The sequence below is a fragment of the Oreochromis aureus genome, linkage group 23 (assembly GCF_013358895.1).
Source record: "Oreochromis aureus strain Israel breed Guangdong linkage group 23, ZZ_aureus, whole genome shotgun sequence".
In the NCBI taxonomy this organism is placed as follows: domain Eukaryota; kingdom Metazoa; phylum Chordata; class Actinopteri; order Cichliformes; family Cichlidae; genus Oreochromis; species Oreochromis aureus.
In genome coordinates this window covers 7,853,284-7,873,311 of record NC_052963.1, presented here as the reverse complement: position 1 = coordinate 7,873,311, position 20,028 = coordinate 7,853,284, and the positions used below count along the sequence as shown (strand labels likewise).

The following is a 20,028-nucleotide window of genomic DNA, read 5'->3' as shown; positions in this document are numbered from 1 at the left end:
CAGTTATCAGCATCTCCACTCCCAATCGTAGTCACAACAATTTAATTCTTGACCTGCTCTTATATTGCTGGTTGTTGCTTAAAATTGTGAGATATCATTGACTTTCTGTGGTCTCCAGCGGCCACATGTCCACTAGTCACGTCCTGCCAACTGCACCAGCCCCACTGCTAAGCTTTAAGAGTTTCTTTTTGCTAAAAGAAATGCCATCAAGATGCCATGTAAGAGCGATGTTGGCACTGTGGATGTAACAACAGCAACAACCATTGTGACAGGACAGAGGATGTGGTAGTTGTGTTGGGTTCAGAGTTGGTAAAGCAGAATTTTAGCCACAAAAAGTTGTTCAGCCGGCTGCCGATTACACTGAGAGAGGAGGCCTCCAATTTAACCCTTTCATGCTTAGTGGTCACTACAGTGGACAGCTATTCACAGGCTGCTTTCTTGTATTTGTGTCTTTGTTGATGGTATACTTGCACATAAACCACTACACTGGACACTGATGTGTCACTCCATACCAAATTCATAAGTCAAAACGTATGCTGTCCACCTAAGTGGACATGTAACAAACTCTTTGAAAAGTACATGTTTATAAAAATGGAGTTCAAAAATCTTTTTTTCATGCCTAAAGATGAATAAAAATACTTAAGAAAAAAAATCCCGATTGAGGTTGTCATACTGTTAGATACTGCTCTACTTTGTCCAACACAGTGAAAGGCCTAATAAACGCTGGATTTCACATCTCCATCTCTAGACCTCACATAAAGATCTCCTTTTCTGTTGAGGCCCTACCCACAAGTAGGGCCTCAAGGAGAGCCCAATACTGGAGTTCTAGGGCTTAAATAGCCACTATTTTTACTGTATTCCTGATACACAAAGAAGGGGACACTTCATCCAAAGAATTCCGAAAAGACTTTTCGGACACGTTTGTGTGTGTTCGCTGGTGACCACACTATATATTGAATATGCCTATTCAGTGTACAGTGATGTAGATACAGGTATTTTCTAAAAGTCAGTTTGTTGAAGTACTCACTTCTTTAAAACAGGAAGGCAATTTAATTGAATATTAAAAGGAAGAAATGGTAAAACAAAGCAGCATTTTAAAAAAATAGAATGCTGCTTTGTGGAAACCGGTTCTGGCACACGTAGCTGTTGTCAGCGACATGAAAAAGGCAGCGGTAGAGAGAGACCGAGGGGGAACAACGTGCTGTGTCTAATGTGACACCTATCAAAACTCGGTGTATAATTTACACAGGAAGGAAGAGCAACACCTGAGCCCTGTCTGTCAGGAGGCAGGAGACAGCTTGTAGCTCCAAGCATTTCACTGTTCACAGAAAAGCGTGGTGACACACACGCACACACACATAAGAGCACTACCAGCGTCTTAGTCATCGCCCACTATGAGGTCATTTTTTAAAATATCTTTTTCTCCCCTGAATGATACAAGAAATGTGATGAAGTATGATTAATACTAAAATACTAGTTTTTACTGTAATTAAATTTCCATAATATGTCACTGTAGTCCAACATGGCCAGACTCAGAGCCTAATAATATTAATTGTATCCAGGATTTATTTTTCATACATGAAGTATGCAGAAGCAGTAGTTCACAAGGACCTGTAACTGCTTTACTGAAGTCAGACCTCACCATGAAGTGCTTTTACTTCCTAGTTTCCACAGGCGATGAGAACATATGCAGACAGTGCCTCCTTGTGGTAAAAAAACATATGAAATTATTCCCACCATGCAGGCTGCTGAACATAACCACCCACTATGATCCACAAGTCAATTTGGAGCATTCTGAGAATGAGGGTTGTCTGATGATGAGATCTGTGTGTTAGTTTGTTTATTTAATGTGTATTTAAGCTGACACGTCACATATATAAAAAATCCCAATGGATCTGTGTGGTGACAGAAGTGATCATAGTGCTGTGGCTCTTGGGATCTCTAGATTTGGCTATCCTGTAAATCCAAACTGAAATATATTAATAAATACTAAATTGATCTGTTTCCATTGTATGTACATGTATTCCCCAGAGGAACAATCCTAAGTAGTTTCATGTCTACGTAAGTATTTATGATGGATTGCCTTGAAATTTAGTGCAGGTGCAGGTATTCATGTTGCCCAATTATTTTTAATAATTTTTTTGTCATTTTCTAAATGTTATTTCAACAAAAAGCAAACAGTTTTACTGTAATTTATATATGTTATCAAAAGAACGTGTTCATGGCATGGACTGTATCCAAAAGATGGAAGTAGCAACTGCGATGTCACTTTTTTCTTTCTTCCTTTTTTTTGGGGGGACTTGCATTTTGAAGCCTCAACATCTGCATTTGCTCGCACCATTTTAATTTGTTTCGGAGCTGTGAGTCATCAAGAACACTAAATTATTAGCCAAAGTTAGCAAGCTAGGTTAGCAAGTGCTAATTAATGCTAAGTAATATAATTCATTGGACAGTCTGTATCATGGAGCAAGCTATATTTGTGAGATTTGTGTTTATTTAAAAAGTTGCAAACAGCTGTCAAACCTTCCTTGAGGTTGCTGCTAATAGCAACTGTTGTCAAGCTTAAGTAGAAGAAAAAAGATGCACCTGATAAACATATCTGCCTGACATATTAGCATTCACAATGAAAATTTGGTAATGTCCAGACTTTAGCGTTCAGTATATATAATACAGTACAAAACTGCTAGCATTACAAATATCAAGCAATTGGAAAATAATCACCATACCACAACCTCCTGCTTCTTAGACTGAAACCTTATTCAAGCCTTGGGACTTTTCACGAGTTGTGGCTTTAACTTAAACTGTGTGTGAATACAGTTTGTCCATTCTTCTGTGAACTGACAGCGAGCCACTTATCTTTATTATCACGATGATAATTAATGACTAACACATTTTCCTGCGTCAGACTCGTGGTGCCTTCTCACATGAAACTAGGCTTTTAGATGATAACGCAGGCAGCTGTGTAAGGACAGAGAGCATAGTTAATAGCCTGAGGCGCTGGTGTGTGAGAACACACTGATCTAGCACAGAGCAGAACCCCAGAGCAGTCCTAAAGAGCCTCTGGCTTATATTTATCAAGTCCCTTCGACAGGGACCGCTGAACTCGGATCAGTGGTTAAGTCACACCACCATTTAAACTTCAATAAAGCTGCGAGACTAAAATGGGTTCCAGATCCCCGCTGTAGCATAGCTGACTTTCACAGAAAGTAGAACATAAAAACAAGAGATCAGAACATCGGTGAGCATCTCATAAACAGGGACATCATTGTTTTAGATCAGCTTCACTCTTAGATTTTAGGGCTAATAAAAACACACAAGCTCTTCATCTTCATTGGTCACACTCTGGTACTGCACACCTATACAGCATCCCTTTTTCCCCATGCAGCTGAACTGATTACATATTGTGTGGTAAAAGGGATATATTTACATTTCATGTCAACTTCAATTGATCTTTCTTTTTTTGGCATCGGTTTGGGCTTTTTTTTAACAGATGGCCTAAGAGTATTTATAAGTGCTGCTACATGAGATGGCTGAAGTTTTGGCTGAAGGTTAAAACGGGGAAGTTTACCCAGAAGAAGACATACAGACACTTGAACAGCAAGTCCCAAATTCTTTGAAAGGTGTGAGTATTTAGCATTTGACAACATTTATCCAGGATGTCATGGAAGTCGCCCAAAACTGAGTTTAAGGAAGTTCTCAGATGAAAAGAACAGCAATACTGCATTACGAAGCCAGATAAGATACAGCATGGTACTTACATAGTGCTTTTCTGCTCTGTTTAACCCTTTCTCACATAGTGGTCACTACAGTAGACAGAGGCTATTTTGTTGTATTTGTGTCAGTGTTGATGGTATATTTGCATATAAACCACTACATTGGACACTGAGGTGTCATTCCATACCATCCACCCACTCCAAAGGTGATGTTGTCCACCTAAGTGGACGTGTAAAAAACTATTTGAAAAATACATGTTTAAAAAAATGAAATTCAAATATCCTTTTTCATGCCTATAGATGAATAAAATACTTAAGAAAAAATCCTGATTGAGGTTGTCATAATTCAATGCATGAAAGGGTTAATATGTAGTACGATACTGTTAGATATTACTCTACTTTTCCAACACAGTGAAAGGCCTAATAAACACTGGATTTCAGATCTCCATCTCTAGACCTCACATAAAGATCTCCTTTTCTGTTGAGTGCCTACCCACAAGTAGTGGCTCGAGACCCCAATACTGGAGTTCTAGGGCTTAAATAGCCACTATTTTTACTGTATTCCTGATAAAATTCCTGATTGAGGTTGTCATAATTCAATGCATGAAAGGGTTAAGAACTCAGGTGCTTACACCCATCCTCACACAAGTTCCTGTAAGTTTTTTCTATGGCTGAGCGCTGCTAGCCAAGCATTCAAACTCCAGTGGACCCATCAGGGGAAATTTAGATTTCAGTATCTTACCCAAGGATACTTCGACAAGCCACTGACCTTCCGATTAGTTAACAACCCACTCCAGTTAGGCTCATATCATTATGGACACTGAAAAATTATATTATGGATTTATTGTGATCCTGCCATGGATCTTTATGGCTTTTATTAAGTCAAATACATCCTCAGTTGCATTGACGTCCACCAAATTGCAGAAAATTTTCAAAAACTCCCACTACATCTGGAGTGTTCTGCACTTGGATGGATGAATGAGTTTTTCCTTCACTGTGGAAACGATCCTCCGATCATCCACAGCTGCTGTCACCACTTCAGTGTTTTTATTCAACCACAGGAAATAAAGGTCGAAGGCCATATCTGATTATAAAACAAATTTGAATCTGACTAGATTCACAACTAAAATAAAAATAGGAAAAGAAAACCAATGTTTGTTTCCAAAAAAGCACAAACATCACAGTAAAATTAAATTTCTAACTTGTTGCATTTTGATGACAAGAGCTAAAACAAAAAAATCCAGAGGCAGTGATATATGAAGGGTTTATTTTTATGGGCATGAGGTTTAAATTATGTTCATAGGAACTCGGCTGCACACATAAAGAAGGCAGTTTGAGGTTCTCTCCTGATGGGACACGTTGACCTACATAAACTATAAATCTTTGGCTCCATCTAGTGGAGCTGATGAAAACTTTCATTCATTTTTAACCTTTGCTTTAAACTTTAGAGATAATGAAAAATTGAATATATCTGTAACTTAAAATTTGTATTACAAACCTACATGAAAATGAACAAACTTATTGAAATACCATTTGTCATAAGATTAAAGACTTACCATTTAGAAGAAGGGGGACTCCATGCTGATATTGGTTCAAAAGTAAACCTACTTTTTAATCTTCTACTTAATATTTTATTGATATAATGACATTTATTAATAGATATATGTAGGTGTGTTATATAACAACTGTTTGAATGTCATCATTTGAAGAAAGACTGCAACCTGCAATTAAAAGGATTAAAAACCCTTCCAGGTTTAATACCTCAGTTTTTCTGGCACTTTTTACTTCCTAATATTAATTAGTGTCATTTCAGGATTTTTAAAAATATATATATTTTAGATTGTGTTACAACTTTAGGAAGTCTATTCATGACCCTTTCATTGGCTTTAACTTTAGATTTGCATCGCCCTTTATTTTGAGACATTGCTTGGTAGCTTGCAATCATTATCCTGATGAAAGGTGCGAGTTGTGCTTCGCCTTTGGACTGGTGGCCTCAAATGATCTTCAAGCAACCTTCTTGATTTTGAAAGCTGAATCAGCACCTGTGGGTGTTCTCACTTTCTGCGTGCGACTCATCTCGAGCAGATATCCTGTGTCAGCTTTCATTCTGGGTAAAGCATTGTGTGGTGATAAGCAATAAAGATGATACACAGGCTTTACCTGGCAGATTAGCTCTCAGATTTTTATAGCTTACTTGGAAAAGCTTTATCCCTGTGAAGCCAGAACCAGGAAATAATACCAAAAAAAGTCAGAGGAAGAAAAACAAAATGACACTGATGATGTAGATATCACAGAAACTCAAGTATCTGATAGGACAGTAGCATGTTAACCCTGTAACCTGTAAGTGGAACAGTATAATTAATACTGCCAAATGAGTTCAAGCAGACGCCAACCTAAAATGTAAGTGGCAGACTTTTGAACTTTATTCTCATTTTTGCAACACATTATTTATTTGTCATCATTATTCCAGTTATAATAAATGCATAACAACCGCTTCAGAACATGTTACTTGGACATATTTTGGACGAGAGAAGTGTGGCTGCCGCCTCGTTTTTCCCCCTCCTCATTTATATACAAAGAGAAATATTTTGCACTAGATTAATCCTAACATTACCCACTCATGTGGGAGGGAAAATCATGCAGCAGAGCATCAATTCACCAAAAGATCGGAATATTGCTAAAAGAGGCTTTAGTGGAATATGATGAGAGTCTAAAAGATAATAAAAAAAGTTTGGCAATTCTCAAGCTGTCACAGTTTAGGCTAAAAGCGATGACACACACACACACACACACACACACACACACACAATATTATTTTCAAAAATAAAAAGTGCAAAAGGCAAATTCTCCACTTGGGATGATTTAAGAATTCAATGATGGCTAAAGAAAACCTTCTTTTTCTAAACCCACATCCAGTTTTGCAGATTCATAAATCATACTGTACAGAAGTTCTTCAAAGTGCAAATATTCTGAATTGGCATAATCTGGTATATACACTTCATTTTTCTTAATGACAAAAATAATAATTAAACAAAAAAAAAAAAAAAAAAAAACGTTTCCTTTTCTTTGTCCAGTCAGGCTCCATATTCAAGACGCACAAGCGTATCCCCAGACTTCATCGCCGTCATCGCACACACTTGAAGTCACAACGTCAGCTAACAATGATTTATTAAAAAAGAAAAAAACAGAAAAAAAAAAAAAAAAAAAAAAAGTCACATCACTGAAAGCTTCTCACACCATGAAAAGAAAGAGGAAGAAATCCTAAATGTAATCAGAAAAGCTGAAACCTCAGAGAGATCCGTGTGTTGGCTTTTGTCCGAGCCATGCAGGTCATGCAGAACCAGCTTGTCCAATAACAGCCATTTCACTCCCTGATGTCACAACTGGATCTCAGTCTCTGATAATTAAACTACTCAACTACATCTACTTCATTATCACAGGACCGTACAGCCACAATAATCGTAGGTCGTTACAATTGAGTAAATTGCATAAGACTCGTGTATTTCAAGGAGTTTCTCCTCGAGCCTGGCACGTCGCTGCCCTCTACGTAAAAATGCTTATTATCGGTTTAAACTTCAACAGCACCGAAGCAGGAGATGCATACAAGGCCCGCTTTAGGGTCACTTCCTACTGATCTGACCATAGCAGCCTGAAAACAACCTTTTCCCACCGAGCTCTCGCTGGTTAGCGCCTCTGTAGGAAAGACACTGTTTTGAAGATGAAAAGGCAGCCGTTTCACAGCCGAACGGGACGAGGTGAACTTGTGCTGTGAAATAGTAAGGGTTGGGGTTTTTTGTTATTTTTTTTTTGTTTTTTTGTTTAACCAAAAGAAAAAAAAAAGTGTAATGAAAGCTTTTCATTTTTCTTTGATTCAAAAAGTTAAAAAAAAAAAAAAAAAAAAAAAAAGGCTGAGTAATGATTGTTATTGAAGAGAAAGGAGATTTTTAAAAAAAATCAATTCAGGAAATCTGCTGGTGCAAATGTTTCCATCGTTTCTAAGGGAAAGTCACTGCAATGAAAAACCAGACAAACGAGAAGCTTTTATTCGAGTAATATCAGATGCACCGATATCAGCAGGTAACCGTATCGGCTGATATTGGCTTTACTGACTGATATCAGGAATATCAGCAGATATTTAGTCGGTCATATGACTCAAGCATGGAAAACTTCAAAGTGTTTTTTGTTTTTGTTTTTTAAACAGGGAAGCTGCTTATGACACAGAACACAGAGGGAAACAGTAAAAGTAAAAACAGCATCAGTATGATTCATCAATTTATTTTAAAAAAAACAAACTTTTTTTTTTGCATTTTAAATTTGCTTTCGTTCTCATTCCTTTCCCCCGTCACTGTTTTATAGTTGAATTATTTAGGTTTTCATAGTGTAATTAATGGGTGGATAATGCATAAATATCGATGGCTGTCATTCCCGATATCAGTCAATAGAGCCAATATTAGCCAATGCTAAGTTTCTGCCAGCAGATCTGTTATCGGATATCGTTTTAATAAAAGCTTCTGGCTTAACATCAAAGGTTTCAAGCTCTTCATCACACATGCAATGTGACATCATCAATAAATATCTGCCCGTGACTGATATCAGTCCAGATTGCCGTTATTGCTGATGCTAATTTTTGGCACCTGTATTATCTTAAATTATTATAATAGAAGATTCCAGTTTGAAATTTCAAAAACCTTCCATTGGCTCAGAGCCCCAACTTAACTGACTGAAAAAAAGAAAAAAAAAGTTATATCATTTATTATATTTTGAGCCACTTCTAGCTAAGTAGAGCTTCGGTGTTCGGTTCTGAGTGCCCTTATAATGGAAACTGTTGCATAAATTTGATTTGAAGAAAATCTGAGATGGCGAAAAAGGACTGGCGCTGTCAAACTGCTACATCAGCGTTAAATTAAGACTTCATTATAACACCCCAAGCTTAAATAATATGGAATGGCTAAACTAGTGCTTAAAGAAGTTCAAGCTCAAGAGAAGTACATGAACAATCATCAGGGAATTTTTAAACACACCGCTAGTATTATTTTAATGTTTTTGTTAAATAATTAATGTATTTCACGCTACCTTTAACAACATTATTTTAACATCAATGTGCCATGAATTCTATTCATTTTATAATAAAACCATATAAAGTAAACAGTGGTGTGTTTTAAAATTCCACGAGTAACTAAAAACTGTCAGTTTGAATCCTTAATTCCTGTTTGTTTCAAGTGAGACAAACAAGACAGTGTTGAAGGGGAAATCTGAATATCAAAGTCTCATAATGGGTTTTCACCTCCTACACGTTTTCTATTTTAAAATTCCAAATGTTACTTTATAGTCATGAAGGTTTTGTGATTCAGCTTTAAGCTGTTAACACTGCTGTCACCGCATGGCATCACATAAGCTAGCTTAGAACTGCCAAAGCTATTTTTATGTACATCCTACAATGTTTTGTTGTGCTTTGTGAATAAATGTTAACTCTTAAATTCGCCTCAGGCCAGGTTTGTGTGACACTTGAGCTGGTCTGGTGTTTCCTTCACATGATCCAAGAGAAGACAGCAAGAAAAGCTTTGAATCAAAGGAAAATGAAGTGGGGGGGGGCAAAAGGGCCAGGGATGACATGTGATCATCAAAGTCGGATCATCAAAGTCGGGTGTAACTTTTAATGAAACTGGTAACTCTTTCTCCCTACATCTTTTCCTCCATTCCTTCCCCATGTCCTCTCTTCACTGCAAGGCTCTTTAGTCAGGTCATTCAAGGGGGAGGGAAGGATGTTCACATTGGAATGGAGCGGTGATGGCACGGAGAACCTGGAGGGAATGAATTTCAGTCGTTAGGGGCGAACAGTGACAGTTATTTAACATGAGAACATATCTGATCTGCAACTTTCTGTCTGTAAGTGCATCAGTACCACCTTTAAACTGCACATCTGTCCTGATGAACTTTATCTGGACACAATGTTTCTCCCACAGTGTACAAACTGTCCACTGTCAGGTGGACACTGTAAACATTTCTACACTAACAGTGACTCGTGAAGCTTCAGCATTCACGACCTTGAACAAAGAACCTCAGGGCTCGTGTGACTATGACTTCCCCTGACTAAATTGTGACACTTCCAAAGAAAACAGATGCTGTGACGTTGGCTGTAGATTTCAGCACAGGGTGTAAAACGATCACTGAAACTCACTGTGGCGTGGTGCAGTAACTCTGTACTGGTCGGGTGTAGAGCCTGTGCTTTACTCCGAGTTGTCTACACGCTGCAGCTGTTTACTGTTTAGGTGGTGCCAAAAATATGTGGACCAACCAGTTTGTGCTATACGCTTACTTGTGTTGTTGTTGGCCCTTGAACCAGCCACAGAGCAGACAGAGGTTCTAACATAACCGGCTGAAGTGAACCCAGGAACACACAGAGGTGTCCACTGTTCAGCACACTTTTCAATCTATCAGCAGGAGCTGCGTGCTGCTGGGTTTTTGGAGGATGGTGGGTTTTTCTGTTTTTAAATGACGATCATCTGTAATTATATCATCAAAGGATCACCGTGAATGGGGCTGTGTCTAATTTTAGAACTGACAAAGATCACCTGAGCTGAAGATAATAGCTATGTGCTGCTTTAAGCCCCGTTTAACTTGGAAACCAACTCTCCTGTCTCGTTCTCTTCCAGGTACAGATCCTCCGTATGGGTGCAGCTTCTCACCAGGCTTTAATTCTGCAAAGTGGCCAATCAGCAGCAGCGAGGTGCTGAGACACATGTCACGAGTCTTGGCCGGGTTATTCGTTCACTCAGTTCCCACAGCTCACAGCCACAGGGGAAAAAACTCGGCATGTAGGTCGACCAACAGTTCCGCCGACACGCCGTGTCTTTACCACAGCCACCTGTCAGCTCTGCGCCTACCACATTCATGAACGAGACCCTGAAAAACTCTAGTCCTGACTTCATCTCATCAAACCTCCCCAGTATAAGCTGGAGCTGTAAACCAAACACCTAGAAAACAAATGCAGATCTGAATACTTCACATATTGAAATACTCCGACACAGAGCCGGATCAATACAAAGATTTTGATACCTTTAGTAGAGAAAGAAGAGGCGTGTTCTATGAGACGTGGCCATGTTCTCTGACATGTTGCGAACTTTTAGGTAGTTCACAAAACCTCTGAAGAACAGCAGGAGACCTGTGGGAGAGAGAATCATGAAGTCACTCTGACACAGAGGCTTTTTGGCTTTTAGGGACGATTACTGACTGCAGCGCACTCACCGAGCAGCAGGAAGATCCACCACAGCCAGTACTGACCGTTGAAGTAGCCAGTGAAGTAGTCTGAGAACTGGACACACACAGGAAGAGAGAGTTTACCTTTAGTGTTATCAGAAGGAAACAATTGCTGTGTCTAATTTGCTCTTTATACAAAGTGACGCTCTCTCATAAAGTCTATTAAAAAAATAAAAATCCCACATCCATGAAGCCTGACCAGCAGTCATGTGCTCTCACTCTATAGATAAATAAACAGTTACGGCTTACTTTGACTATTTTAAATGAAAATATTGCTAAATGTGTTGTGTGGAAAAGGACAGCTGTGTATAAACAGGGCAACCTCAGGAAACACAAATATGACATTTAAAAAAAAAAAAAAAAAAAACTCAAGGTCACCCTAACACACACACACACACACACACACACACACACACACACACACACACACACACGGGTAACAGCACAAGTGTGCAGACATTAACACAGGATGCAGTTAGCATTGTTTTTAAGTATGTTTAATGTCCCCCTGTGAGTTCTCCCACAGCAGCAGCTGCAGCGCTATCAGACGCCCGAATCAGACTCGCTCTCGATAACTCAACCCACAACAATGAGACAGGAAGCGCGGGCGTCGCAGGTCCTGAGCTTACTCTGAACTGCTCTCAGGGCTCTGCTGGCCTCTTGGCCACGTCATTCCTGGGGGAGGTTTTTTAATCCCAGTGAGACTTTTGACCTTCACAAATTAAAGGATATAATAATAACACTCTGCAAACTTCAAAGAAGCACATGTGCAAAGGAAATGAAACATCACAAATACCGCCTCCAACTTGAGAGCTTTTCAGCTGCAGCTCCCAACTGATATAATAACGCTCCTTCTACTGCGAGCATGATTAAACTCTCGCCTGTAGACCACATTAGACTTTGTCTTTGTCAACCCAACTGATGAAACTTCAAAACAACAAAGAAAATTACAGATTTATGTCAAACTTTTGCGTTTCAAAGCCAGTACACCAGAATGACTGAGGATGTAGATCAGCAGGTCGTCTGCTTAGTGTAGCATGAGCTGATTGTTTGTAAGAGGCTGGTAATGGTATAAACACTGTATGAGCCTCTGCAGTAGTAGTTGTACACAGAGGAGCAGAGCATATGACATTGCCATTTTCCCCCGTTACCTACTAACCCTGTGTTTAACATCAAAGGGCTATGAACTCTGGGTAACTCCCTTAGACAAACTATGCAGGAATCCTGATTTGGAGAGCGTGCGTAAAGGACTCAGAGTGTCTGACAGAGAAACCTCATTTAGTTCATGGCTTGGCAGCAGGACGGTCCAAAGCCCTCAAGGTCAAAGTCTTTGGGTCTACGACACTGAGACCAGTCCCCAAAAGCTAATCCCGTAGCAGTGCTCAGAAGTTCACGTGGTGTAGCTGTAGGAGAATGATATTCAAACGTTCAGTAATGGCTCCATTCTCATTCACTTAGATATAAGTTTGAAAAACAAACAAACTGCACAGATTCCTTCCAAGATTGCTGCCGAGTTGCCCAACTTTTTGTTAAACCCTGATCCTCGTGTGTAACACTGACCTCCATCGTTAAAACACAACAAACAAACAGTGGAATCACATACCCTCACAATGAGAATCCACTTGATGAGGGAAAGACCGAAGCCGCAGATGGCCCCGTAGCGCCCCGCAATGGTGTTGGTCAGACAGAACGACAGGCAGAACCCAATCCAGTTGAACAGGAAGGCCACTGAAGGAACAGCAGGAAAACTCGTTTTTATTTGGGCATCCAAGTGACTTTTATTTTGAAATCAGCAGTGGATTTTTTTTCCCTCCTGAAATAGAAATATGTTAAAAATCTAAAAGTAACAACAGTCTCAATGGATTTGAGCGTCTCTCTAAATGTTTATCCACTGAATTATCAGTGAGACTCGAGGGTTAATTCATCTGTTATCAGCGAGTCACGTGCTGTTTTACAAGCGTGTCACAATCTGGGCAAAGCAAACAGCGCTGTTGCCAGCTCTCTTTAGTTTGCACATAAATAAGCAAACAAAAGAAAACACCAGACTCACTAAAAAAGGCCAACATGAAGATCCCGTCGTTACCCACTCGGAGCTGATCGGCGTCACTGAAGTCGTCTCTGGGAGGGAAGTCATCATCCTTACATGGACACACACAGACGCAGAAATGTTATATTATTTTAAAAGTCACAATGTATTTTGGAATTAGCAAGTCACCTTAACAATAACCTTTTCAAGTGCTGATATAATGTGCTCAGAGCATAAATTCAAGTTAACTGAAATGCAGTTTTACTTGTTCTGAATGGGAAGACTCAGAGCTGGTAAAAATAAAGCCTTTCAGCATTTATTTTGGTCCCGAGTGTCACAAGCGTGGGGTAATCAAGACAAACATTTTCTGGTATGCTTTGAGGTGAACCACACCCAGACCAAAGACCAGTAACCACAAGAATGTTTCAGTGGAAGGACTTTAACCCAAGAATAATAAGAGGGGATCTAAGAGGGGCGACCGTGCGTGAGCAGGGCTCCTTACCCGTGGCATCACCTCCACTGCTGAGGCAGCCATGGCAGCTGCTTTGGCCTTCTCTGCTTCATCGTATGTGGGCAATGAGGTGGCAACGCTGTAGGGTGGAGGCACAGGGAAGTCACCTCGGAAACTAGTCTCTGTTGAAAGAGAGGAGGAAAAGAGTAAGAAAAGGACAGAAAGCACGCAGGATCAAAGCGGAGCTGTGCACTTCCTATAATGCTCTGAGACCGTCCTGGAAACTAAAGTGACTCAAAGCTACAAACACTCCAAACAGTCACCACAGAGCTGCCATCAGACCAAACTCTGTGTGCAATTAAAGTCAAATTAGTACCAGGTGCTGCTGCAGCAGTTGCTCCCAAGTCGATGGAAGCGTACGGAGGTGGTGCCGTGTCCACTGCCTCCCCCTGAGTCCTCACGCCCGACGCCTCCCCTGCCGCGGGGGCCGGGGCCGGGCTCACCTGAGTCTGGCTCTGGTCCTGGCTGGATGTGCCTGGCTGGGCTGTGGCAGAAGTGCACGGCTGTGGCTCGCTGGCGCCGGCCTCCGAAGAGTCGTCCTCATTGTGCAACTGAATATAACAAGAAGCAGATCATCAGCCAAAACCAATGCTGCTGCTCGAGGGGAATGCACACATGCACACACTCTCGTCCTACATCTCTGAAAGACTTGAGAAGAAAGCACCAGAGTGCTGGCAGTTTCAAAGTCTGAAAACTCCAATTCCTCTGACTGCATGAAAACAGCTGCCACACAACTGAAATAACAAACCAGAAAGCAAAAGATTTCAATATTAAAGAGTCGGACATTTGTACTGCTTGCTGTTATAAGCAGCAGCAGCATTTTGTAATAAAATAAGCTTTACACAATCTGTTTTTATTTCTCAGCACCAACTGTGGCTGAAGCAGCACTCGGAGATATATATATATATATATATTTTTTTTTTTTAAATATCTTCACATATATATATCTATATATTCAGGCTGAATGAGTGGGTTGAAGTGGGCATATTTACAGTAGATGATTATTTTTCCTCCATGAAGCTTCTTCATGCTGTTGGTAATTTTATCTTTGCTCTTGAAGTTCAAAAAGAACCTGGAGATGGCCGTCTTAACCCGGTTTAGTTTCAACCATGAGTAACAATTATGAGACATTTTACTGAACAGTCAGAATCCTGTTGATTAAAACTATTCTTGCTTTAATTTGTCTTTAATGCTGGTCAGTATTTAGAGATCCCAGATTATTAGCTGACCTCGGTACTGTGGTTCCCAAACTCTGGTTTCGCTCTCAAAGGGAGGCCCAAAGTTGGGAGGCTATGGCCAGTCTAAACAAAAAACACGCACCAATAGCAATGTATGGGCAAGTTTGTTGTTGTATCAGTCAGGTAAACATAAAGCAAACAATCTGAACATGTAGTCATTTTGAGTGCTTTAGGTGGTTTTCAAATATAAGCGTCTGACAGAAGAAGTTGTCAGAGTAACACCAGATACTTGTAGAAAAATCAAATAAGCTCAGCGAGCTGTGAAACAGCAGGGGTAAACAAAGTGTAAAAAGGACATGTTTTTTGGATTCTGTCTCACTAATAAAGGTGAGGCGGTATGGACTATTTGCTGGAAAGTTGTGGCTAAAGGGGGCAACACTTCAAAGTGGATTTTTTTACTTTTTGGTGACCTCAAAAAAGCACCAAATGCCAGTCCTTCAGAGAAAATATATGGAGTCAGGATGTTAAATCTGTGCATAGCTACTAGTTTTCTAACTAAATTGAAAAGTTAGAGTAATCAACTAGTGTAAAAGTAAGAAAACACCCAGAGTGTGTGGCTAACATTAGCTCTGATAGCACTACAAATTTAATATTGGGCACATGTGAGTTAGTTCTGACACTGCATACATACAAACAATCCAAAAACAGCTACACTATGCTAACTGTATGTTCCATCTTGCTTACCACTTCACATTTATGTCTGTTAGCACTGGGGAGCATTGCCAGGCTCCCACACCACTGCTTCAGAACATGATGGGTGCTGACATTAATAATTAGTTATGCCTTTAGCCCTTTCAAAAACACAGATAAAGTTAAATACTGTATTACCCCAGTGAAATGTGATTATCACTATATAGGAGACTTTCTTAGTAGCGGCAGGGTCCATTATTCTTGCTTAGTTCTAATTCCTTAGCTAAGCATTACAGATTAATCCTTGGTCTTTACCCTTTGTCATCTGTCAGAGCTGTACTCAATGAAAGCTAACACAAACTGAACCCTAAAGAAATTAACTGCTACAGTATGTAGAGGCTTAAGAAATGTTCGATTACAGTGATATCCTAGCCTGCATGTAAGGAGTAAAATGAGTAAGTAGTACCATTTGCCCTAAACAGAATGTTTGACACTGCAAGCACAGATACATAAAGCCACATCAATATGTCAACAGAGGAAGGTCTCTGGAAAAGTGATCTACATGTAATAAGTTAATGACAGACCACGCAACATCTGAGCAGGTCATCTACAAGCCTAAGCAGATTTTTTTTTGTCAGGTCTTAGAGCCAGACACCTTCTGAAATTACAGATGATGGTTACAGTATAACCGAGAGGGAATTGAATCACCTCCACCCCTCTGTTCCAAAAAGGCATCCATGAGAAAGTTCTATCTAGTCAGCTCCTGGCCAAAGGCATAAGATTGTGGTTTTATAATTAACTAAACTCCATGTGACTTTAAGGACAGTGCTACGTGACCCAGGATTAGCAGGAGAAACTGACAGACTCATTGTGCGTCAGAATGCTGATAACCCAAATAACAAAAGCTGTCTCAAGGTGGTTAAGCAAGTTTAGCTCGTTTAAAGACTAAGAACAAATTCCATAAGAGCACAGTAAAGTGCCTGTAATCAAAGATGACAACTGTCACAATAATCCTCAGTTCTTGATTTTCACCATCAATATAATTATTGTAATAGCAATAGTTTGGGTGGATCACTATACCGCTGTTCTACAGGACCGTGTTTATCTTAAAAACAGCAGAGCAATCGAAGGGTCCCATATATTTGCACTGGTCATTTTGCACGTCAGTGGTGACGTCACCACAGTTCTGTATCTTTTATACCAGCTCTTAGGGCACGAATATACACTACAGTAGTGTCCTGAACAACAGGTGCTCCCACTCAGAGAAAACCTCAACACCAGCGATGATATAAGAGAAGTGAAAACCAAGAAGTGAAGAAATTGCAAGCTTTCTTTTTAAAGATTTTCCTCAGAAAGACAAACTTGCAACATTTCTCTGTATATGCTTCTGTACTCATAGATCATTTAAATGGTGGTAAAAATCACCACAATGGTCAACTCGTGTTTTCAACCTGCAAACAAACTCGAGAGGCACATCACCCGCCTGAAACGACACCATGCACCAGTGGATTTAATGATGAGCATATGAGGATATGATGAGCCATGCAAAAAACAAAGAAAAAAAAAACCCAAACACAAATGTAGTATACTGCGTGCTGTCTTTTCAACAACTTAAATTGAACTCAACATACAAAAGTATGATGTTGAAGACTCGGCTTACAAAAAGTACAATTATTGATGAGATTATGGTCTGTGTGATTGACACAATCTTGAATTTAATTTTAAATGATCACAATCACCAGTAAACAGTTACAGTGATACCTTTAGTTGGGTGAATTGGTATGCTGTTCTGCTGACTTGTGTTGATCTAATAGGGAGTACAACATGCTTGCCTCTAATGTTTGAGCCAGATACATTCACCAAGTTTACAGTTAGCAAGAGCAGACTGATTTGATGTCACTGCAAAGCTTGAGGCAGTTTGGGTTTGACATTCAGCTTCATTACATGTCAGATTTATCAATTGAAAATATTGACTAAGCATGTGCCGATATCAGATTTTTACTTTAGGATTGTAAAGGTTTAAAAAAAAATTTAAAAACCCAGCATGTCATGATTTTCACTTCATGATTATTGTACTGAAAAAAAAAAAAATCCTGATTAACAAAATGATTGCTTTATATGTAAAAAGTTGGAAGAAAAAAAAGGCGGCAAACTTTAGTTGCCTTGTGACGCTTGAAGCTATGCAAGTTTTCATTTGAAACTCATTTTGACTCTGCGTCAGCAGGACTGCATTCCACAATTCTGATAATCTGCTTAAAATGATGTTTTTGAAAGGTGAATCTACCATTTGAAACCTTTTCCATGAAGTAATGGTGGTTTTCGAACAGTGGTAAAACACCTCGACAAACAGGGGAAACACCCTTTGTGATAAGTAATGATATCACGCAAGTTGAAAAGCCAGAGGTGACTAACAAATCTAAATAGCTTCTTTAAGAAGCACAGTCACAGTGAAATCTGTTGGTTTACCACACCGATAGACTTCTGAAAAACTAAGATCTTGGCCGTCCCAACCGACTTTTGAACTTCCACCAGCGCTGGGTCAGCATACAAGGCAGGGAAGTGAATGAGCGGCCGACGACTGGCTCAGAATCAAGGACAAAGCATAACTGCACCCCCGCGCATGCACAGGGGATTACATAAGATCTTAACAACATAGCCACAAGCCTCCTCATGTGTCCAAATACACCCGAACCTCACAGCAGCAGTGCCCCATACCTGTAGTATTATTTAGAAAGGAAACAGAGCAAGAGATGACAGTGTAGGCATACTGTGATGAACACTGGGTTTTTTATTAGTATATTTTTTTGTTTGTTTTCACAAACCACAATATCAGATAACTCATCTGTTTGGCTATATCCAAGCCATCCTTGAGAATCCACTGTATTGTGCTAGAGTTTCCAAAAAAAAAAAAAAAAAAAAAAAACGGAACTTGGTGTGAATCGCTGCTTTGTTCAGGGCTGAAAAGTTTGAAAGGACATTGCTGATTTGCCTTGGCTCATACCGAATCCTGTGGGATTATCAGCCATAATACCAGAACAACAAGGCACAAAGCATACTTTATCTCCCAAGGTTCATAGCTGACTCCAAAGTTTTACCAACACTGCTGTTACAATACATTAACAGAAGGAACAAACTCCACATGCTTAGGCCAGTTCAACCAAAGAAGCCATACTCTGAGGCTGGCATCCATTAATGTCTTTGACTAACAGTAGTAGCATTAGTTTTTCCCTGCATTACTATATCATTTTATGATTCTGCGAAGACACAATATAAGTCATATTTCTAAAAAATTAGTTCGTTAACACTTATTTGTCACCGTCATTCTTTTCTCTTGATTCGTACCAGCCCTTTAAGCTGCGGTTTAAGCCGGAAATTCATCTTAAAAAAAATACAACCAGAGGGGAAAAAAAGAGGCCCTCTTACCACATTTAATATGAGCCAGCTAATAAACCCCTATGCTAACCACTTAACTTACAGCTAAGCTTCTCAGAATTTATGCTGCCAAAAACCGTGTAACTACACCTCTGTTTGAATGTCCACATGTAACTACAAGTTAGAGAGTGTATTTTATGTGTGTAACGCTGTTAAAAGCATTTTCACTTAAACGGCCTTCGCGACTAGTCTTGGCTGGCCAGCGTTAGCTGGCCACGGAAGTGGCTAATCAAAGGCTGGGTACCATAGCAAAACTAATTTAGGGGAAAAACGAAGTAAAACACAACAGTTGTGAAAGTTTGCTTTTTTTGCGGCTTTTTGTCTGTCCCACATAACGCATTTTAAATAGTCAATACAAACAATAAGCATTAATTTTTTTGGCAAGGGCCTGGTGCCCGTGACGGGTGGCAGGCCGAGCTATCAAACGGTGTTTTGATCAGCTTCCACTCACCACTTGGTATCGGCTCGCTGGGTCCATCTTCGACAAGGTTCAGCTGGCTAAACGAGCCAGCCGGTGAGAACTATCAAAAAAATAAGACTTGGGTTTACTCCGATGTGTGAGTCACGGACAAGAGATGTTGGTTCCAGAAACAACGCTGAAGAACGGGATTCTGAGCGATGAAAGAAATGGCTACAACCTACAATGCATTCACAGAAAAATACCGTTCTGTGTAAAAACCTTCACCCACTTTCAAGCTAGTCTAAAGATGTCACACTTCCGGTTACAAATTTCAAAATAAAATGTATATAATCGGTATTGCGCATTAATGTTATTATTACGTTGTTGTTGTCGTTGTTGTATTCATCAATGCATATATGATCTTCTACTTATCTAATTTACCTTACGTTTACACCTAAGCTTTAGAGTTATTATCATTATTATTATTATTATTATTACTGTTATCATTATTGATAACAACCATATATTAGCATTATATTTTCATTCTAAGTATAAAAAAAAGGTAAAATTAATATAATATTAATATCTAATACACTCTGTTTCTATCCGAAACCAATTCTATCCGAATTGTTAGGTAGTTAATCTGTTGGAAATTCCTGTGAATGTGATGTGTTACTGTCTTTTAATGTTATTCAGTTCATAACGTTTTAAGATGGCTGTTCTATTTTTACTTTTCTGTACCATTTCAGACCACCGTCAGCGCTCGCTAGACGCTTTATTTTGAAGGCGACTTCCTCTTGTTCCAATTGTCGTTCGACCAA

The 20,028-nt window shown here is 39.5% G+C and overlaps 1 protein-coding gene across 1 annotated transcript; it reads right to left on the bottom strand.

Annotated features, from left to right (window-relative positions):
* Nucleotides 1–6,107: 6,107 nt before the first annotated feature.
* Nucleotides 6,108–19,515, bottom strand: ndfip2 (Nedd4 family interacting protein 2). The gene is made up of 8 exons (XM_031741372.2): nucleotides 19,259–19,515; nucleotides 13,824–14,058; nucleotides 13,499–13,629; nucleotides 13,021–13,108; nucleotides 12,574–12,698; nucleotides 10,959–11,025; nucleotides 10,770–10,875; nucleotides 6,108–9,514 (listed from the first exon to the last, which is right to left on the bottom strand). The coding sequence occupies exons 1-7, from the start codon at nucleotides 19,283–19,285 to the stop codon at nucleotides 10,772–10,774; spliced, it is 777 nt and encodes a 258-aa protein (XP_031597232.1). The 5' UTR covers nucleotides 19,286–19,515; the 3' UTR covers nucleotides 6,108–9,514; nucleotides 10,770–10,771.
* Between the last annotated feature and the right edge of the window lie 513 nt (nucleotides 19,516–20,028).